The following is a 6,716-nucleotide window of genomic DNA, read 5'->3' on the forward strand; positions in this document are numbered from 1 at the left end:
CCATGAGCCTGGTACTATTTTGGGAGCTGAGAGGACGAGGATCCTTAAAACTTGGTCCTTGCCTATAAAGAATCCCTAATTTTAGTTTTAAAAGACGTATTTCAAAAAGGAGAAGCACCATTTAAATAATGCCAGCAAATCAACAAGTGGGCGAAGTCAGGCATCTGTTACCATCACTTAGTTTCAAACATCTACTGGGAAAAAAAACACACACACAGAAAAATTACTTTAAATGTTCCGCTACCATGAATCAAAAAAGTTTCTGAGAGGGGGCCGGCCCCGTGTCCAAGTGGTTAAGGTCACTTGCTCCGCTGCAGGCGGCCCAGTGTTTCGTTGGTTCGAATCCTGGGCGTGGACATGGCACTGCTCACCAAGCCACTCTGAGGCAGCATCCCACGTGCCACAACTAGAAGGACTCACAACGAAGAATATACAACTATGTACTGGGGGGCTTTGGGGAGAAAAAGGAAAAAAAATAAAATCTTTAAAAAAAAAATTTCTGAGAACTGGGAAAACAGCTTACTCTTATCATAGCTGCTACTGCTGGTAAAAAAAAAAAGCATTAAAATAATTTTAAAAGTCCCTAAGGCATTTTATTCTTCCAAAACAGCGCAAGTAGTAAATAACCCTCTAGATAAATATAAATTGTCTGAAAGTGTTATAAAATGCTAAAACTTCTTTCTTGAGATTGCAACATTTAGGTTCAAGATAGACAACAGTTGTACCAGAAGGGAAATTAAGAAGGAAAAAAACCATTCTGTCTCAAAAAGGTAGTTGTGATGGAGGAAGGAAAGATGGAGACTATTCACTTACTCAAAAACATTTATTTAGCATACACCATACAAATATATAAACTTTTTTTTAGCATACACCAGGCCTTGTGCTAAATTCTGGGAAAGACTAGTGAGCAAGAGACACAGATTCATGTTCTCCCTTAGGGGCTAACATAAAGGAGAAACCCTACAGAAAAAAACACGTGTATCAATATGTTAGAACCAACACCCAGGGTTATTTATTAAGTCACTCAATAGTAATACAAGTTAACAGCTGTTCATTTAACAAACAATTAAATGACTACCAAGTGTCAATTATAATGCCAGTAACAGAGGCATATAAAGTTCTTGCCCTGAACTCTTCACAACCTAAGTGCTTACACAAATATAAAGAATCTTGATACATTGTAAGAAACACTTCAATAAAAAACTGCATGACTTTCTAAGAAAGTACACGGGGTGAAACAACTTTATTTTACTAAGGAAAGGAAACTCAGGTCAGGCAAAGCTTGACATCAGTAAGCTGGGTCTGAAAAAATGAACAGTTTGCCAAAGAATTCCAGACAGAGGAGCAAAGTGCAGGAAGCAGAGTCAGAGTCACAGGGCAGTGCAGCGCAGCGCAGCGCAGGGGATGGAAAACGGGGCTGCATGAGTCATTTGGGGGTCAGTTCATGAAGAGTCCTGTATACCATCCTAAAGAAAGTTTGGACCACGGTAAATTTATAAAAAAGGATAGCACCATAATTGAGTGTGTATAGAAAAATAACTGATAGCAGTGTGAAGTTTAAAAGGGTAAAGTACCAAAAGCAAAGAGACCTGTTTTAAAGGCTATTACAATCGGCCAGGGGCGAGATGATTAAGGCTAACAGAACAGCAGTGGGAAGGGAGAGAGGAAGAAATTACAGAGAGCAGAATAAGTGACTGATGGACTGAATGTTGGAGGTAAAAGAGAAAGTGGAGTTGATCACGGTATTATTCAAGATGGGGGAGAGAGGAGAACCAGCATGTGTGGGGAAAGGATACAATGAGTGTCACTTCAGATAAACTGAATTTTGTACTTTTCTTTGCAGGATTCATTGGCAGACAAATGGAAATTCTTACTAATGCCGTTCACTGATAGAACAGTTCTTTACATTCCTTCACATCCTAGAATAACATTTATTTTTGGAACAACTATTTTGTTTTGGAATGCTTACCACATATACCACCATTATAAACGCTGGAAATACACAAACAACAAAGTCCTTGACCACAGAGCTTACATTTCAGCCTCCTCTTATGGTCTAAAGAACAGTGAGGGGAGCCAGCACAGGGGTGTAGTGGTTAAGTTCGTGTGCTCCACCTCAGTGGCCCAGGGTTCACGGGTTTGGATCCCCAGCATGGACCTAGCACCATTCCTCAAGCCATGCTGTGGCAGCATCCCACACAAAATAAAGGAAGATGGCACAGAAGTTAGCTCAGTGACAATCTTCCTCAAGCAAAGAAAGAGGAAGATTAGCAACAGATGTTAGCTCAGGGCCAATCTTCCTCAAAAAAGGAAAAAAAAGAAGTAGTAGAAGAAGAAGAACAGTGAGGAAAGAATCAAAGTTAAAGCTAAAAATATGGATATACAATATGTGACCCATGTGTTTCTTCAAAGGGATGCTTCAAGGTAAACATTTTAAATCAAACTGCAATTCAAAAAACAGTAGAAATGGTCTCTTTTGTTTTTGGTAACGAGTAAGTATTTGATAATTTACATGTTTGATAGGTTTTTGTTTTCACGTGTCACGTTTGCTTATACCAAACCATCCATGTGGCTAATTTTCCTACATGTTACATTATCCTAACAACACTAGGAGTTACACTTTCCAGGAAAATACTGGAAACTAAAAGGCTACCACTTCATACAAATCGAGTTTTGCTTATATTGCTTTAAAAATTGATAATATTCTTTTCTTAACTTTAAAGTTTCTTTTCTACTTTTCACTGAGAACCAGCTGTACTACAGCAAAGTTTGACCATGACCTCTGATTATTCAACAATTAATTGTAAGACACTATTTTATTCAAAGTACTACTCAGTTATTTTTACTTATGTTATCTTTTTCATCTTCTAAATAGGCTAAAGAACATTAATTCTTAGTCCCTAAAGGGAAGCTTACCTGAGAAAAAGAGTTATTCGACATCTACAACTGCAGAAATATATTTCAAAAACTTTAAAATAAATTGCATCATTTAAAAAAAATGGCATGGAACATTTTTTCTTCAACTCCTTGGCAAAGATTTTATTTTCTACTATGTTCAATAAGACTACTGCATATTTCACACATCCAGGTCATTTATTCTTTCCTAACACTTACCCTTTGTCACCTTCCCATCACTTTCAGTACTTCCAAGTTCCCCAAAGTTGTTATTATCAACTCTTATCTTCTCCCTCATCATTGGTCATTGCCTGGACCAATAATTCCCCAGAGAATCAGAACAGGCCCTTAGAGACATTTTGATATAAATTTATGAGGACCTTTTTGGTTGTCACAATAATCTGGGTAGGAGGAAGGGTATTTGGTGGATGGAGGACTATGGGTCCTAAAATGTATGAGACAACTCGAGACAACTCTGCACAACAAAGAACTGTCTGCACGCCTCAAGATTTTAAAAGATTCTACTGGACATTAAGTGGGTAAAAAGCCTGTTTATGATCATCTTAGTCTAGCTCTTTATTATATACAAAACATATCATTTTTGCACTGTTTCAGTGTAGACTGAATTTTCCAGAAGTGTAACTACCATGTAAAATGAGGAAAGATTCCACTTTGTTTTGTTCAAAATTGTTCACAATTTGAGAAAAATCAGTTTGTTGATGACAATGGTCCTTACGGTACTTAAACTGCCAATATACTACATCTGAAATCAATCTGAAATTGTAGCTGTCACATTCACAGTGATTCTCCGTACTGTTTCCATGTGCCAGCAACTGATTACTTCATATCTTCTAATGTAGTCATGCCTGAGCACTTACATATTTACATGGTAGACATGTTATTTTCTAATAAAATACTTATTTCACCTCTGTGTTTCACTTAGAGCATGCTATTGATTTTTAAAAATTATGTTTATGAGTAGATTTCATTGCCAACAAATTTCATTTCAGAATATTACAAGAGACTTTACAAAATATTTGTTATAAATACGGTGCACCGGGCTGGACAAGTTGAGAATCACCGGCCTATATTTCAGCCCTCATGTGCCTAGCCTACTAAAGATGTCATCTAACTGATATCTCGGATTCCATACACTCTCTCTTCCTAATAAAAGTCCTCCAGATGTAAAAATCACCAATACTACTTCTATCTTAAAAATACCACAGAGCTCCCAGCTGCCTTGCAAATCAGTCCATTACTGAGATTTTTACAACTCTCCATAAAGAGATTCCTTCTACCTAACCTAGTATCTTATCCAGTCTACACCACAGACTGAACACTCCATTCAGAGAGCCTTATTTCTAAGGAGTCAGCAAGTCATAGTCGAAAGAGTGTAGGATTTGGACTTCTAGGTCTGCCATTTATTAGGAGAATGATCCTGGGTAAGCAACTACCACTTTCTGAGTCTCCGTCTCATTTCTTAAGAGAGAATTTTAAAAACCTTCCTCAAAGGGTTGTGGTAAGGAATAAATCAGACACAGTAGGAGCTCAAAGAGTCTGCCACTTCAAACCTTTGTTTTGTTCACTTACTTATGCCAAGGTCCTAGGATGGTACCTGTCACCTAGCAGTGCTCAAGAAATGTCTGTTGAATGAAAGCACATCTGTTTCCTGAAACCTTCCCAGGCAAGCCCATCTGACTGCTTGCTCCAGAAATTTATTAGTTAATTAAGTAACGATAACTGAGTCTTAGCAAGGGAGTGCCTACTAGAAGGAAAGACCCAGTCTATGCTCTTAGGAAACTTAGAAAAATGCTGGAAAATGACATGGAATGTGGTGTGGATAAGGGATGAAACAGCTATGTTTCCAGACTTTCTCCATCTAATCCACTCTTCTCACGCACACCCTGAGAGAACTTTACAATAGCCCAACCTATCACTCCTCTGTTTACAACTCATCAAGACAGTACCCCAGGCCTCAGGATATCCCAACTCTTCCACGTGGTTTACCAGATGCTTCATATATTCTAGCCCCCATTTACCTCCAGGAACTGCACTGATCAACAAGGTAGCCACAAGCCACATGTAGCTACTGAGCACCTGAAATGTGGCTAGTCCGAATTGAGATGTCCTGCTAGTGTAAAATATACTCTGGATTTCGAAGACTTAGTACAAAAAAAAGAATGCAAAACATCTCATGAATAATTTTTACATTGATTACATGTTGAAATATTACTGTGGATGTATTGTGTTAAAATAAAAACACACTGTTAAAGTTAAATCCACCTATTTTCTTTTTACTTTTATAATATGGCTACAGGAAACTTAAAAACACACATGTGGCTCGCATTACGTTTCTATTGGACAGTTCCTTTTCCCAGTTCTACATTTCAGTCTGAATAAACCACTTGAAAGTTCCAACTGGGTCCTGTTTCTCTGGCCTATGACTTTGTAGATACGACTACTGGTGCCTGAAACAAAACACTTTTTCCTCTTCGCTGAGCTAACTGCTACTCATTATTCAGATTTTAGTTTTAACCATCGCTTTCTCTAAGAAGCCCCCCTGACCTCACCCACTGCCCCCGGTAGACGACTGGCGTCCCCTCCTATGTGATAGGGGAATCCATCCTACAGCACTTATCATCCTGTATCTGCAACTGTTTTCTGGTCTCTGTCCCCTACGAGACTGGAAGCTCCTTGAGGGGGCAGAGACTCTAAACACGCCTCATCATCAACGCCTGGCACCGAGCAGAGTCTCCGCTGAACGAATGGGACACAGACGGTTATGAACGCCGAGGGCGCCAAGGTCCAAGGGGAAAGTGGGTCCAGGGACAGGGACGAGGACGAGGACGGGATCCGGGGGGCGCTAGCGGGCAGGCCCCGACGGCGGGGAGCCGGACAGGGGCGGGAGCCGCCGACAGGACTCACCAGTCCCTGGTCGATGTCCGCGTCCGGTCGCCTGGTCGAGGGCGGCGAGTACTCGGCGTAGCGCAGCCCCTCGCCGGCAGAGGCGACGCCACCACGGGCAGCCATGGCAATGCGGCAGGGGGCGACGCGCTGCGCCGCGGCCGCGCCTACGAGATGGCCGCAGGGACAAACTAGTTAGGGCGGGTTTCTTCGCGGGCTTGGTCGACGTCGCGCCCGCTGAGCGGGTGGAGGGCGGGACCGCAGGAGATGGCGTTCTTACCCAAGCTCGGGCTACTTGTCCCATCGAAGCAAAGGGCCAGATTTTGAGCCGAGGCCCGTTGGCCTTAGGGGGGTTTTTTGTTCTTTTCAGATTCTCGTGCCCAAAGCCAACACTGGGTGTCCTGGGGCAGTGCGTGGTGGAACCTGCCGCCTCCCCATAGTAACCAAGGGCCTGGGTTTAAGCCCTAAGGTCTAATGTTGGTCTCATGAGCTGCCAGGCCAGGAGAGACCTAAAGAGTCTGAAGGTCCCTGACCCACACCGGACCTTTCTTTCCACCCCCAACTACTGATTATACTTCTGTTTAAGGCCAAGATTTTCCCATCTATGACAGCAGTACCAGAGGCAATTTGTTTACAACCCTCCATGAATGGCCATATTTAAGAAGTTAAAAAAGAAGAAACTTCTAAGCAGGCAAATAAATGTCATTACCCACAAATGATTTTGTGCTGATTTGGATATAGAAAGACCCACTTTATTAATGTTTAAGTCAAGCCTTTTGGAGCAAAAGTTAACAAACAAATGAAGCCTGTATAGTGTTTTCCAACTCCTGCACCAACTTGGCAGCTCTTTTGCCCTTTATACTACCCATTGCAAAAAACTTACAAGAAGAGAATTCTTTTTTTTTTTCCTGTTCCTG

The 6,716-nt window shown here is 41.3% G+C and overlaps 1 protein-coding gene across 4 annotated transcripts in view; it reads right to left on the reverse strand.

Moving 5' to 3' along the window:
- The window catches only part of DNAJC15 (DnaJ heat shock protein family (Hsp40) member C15), a 107,399-nt gene extending 101,166 nt beyond the window's left edge, over positions 1-6,233 (reverse strand). For all 4 annotated transcript variants that reach the window (XR_011427807.1, XR_011427806.1, XR_011427805.1 and 1 more), the window contains exon 1: positions 5,821-6,233. Coding sequence is in view for 1 of the 4 variants with exons in the window: in XM_023621641.2 (XP_023477409.1) it covers positions 5,821-5,925 (105 nt within the window). In the remaining 3 variants the exon portion in view is untranslated. The remainder of the gene's footprint in view (positions 1-5,820) is intronic.
- Positions 6,234-6,716: the final 483 nt, after the last annotated feature.

This window comes from Equus caballus, chromosome 17 (assembly GCF_041296265.1).
Source record: "Equus caballus isolate H_3958 breed thoroughbred chromosome 17, TB-T2T, whole genome shotgun sequence".
NCBI classification, from domain to species: domain Eukaryota; kingdom Metazoa; phylum Chordata; class Mammalia; order Perissodactyla; family Equidae; genus Equus; species Equus caballus.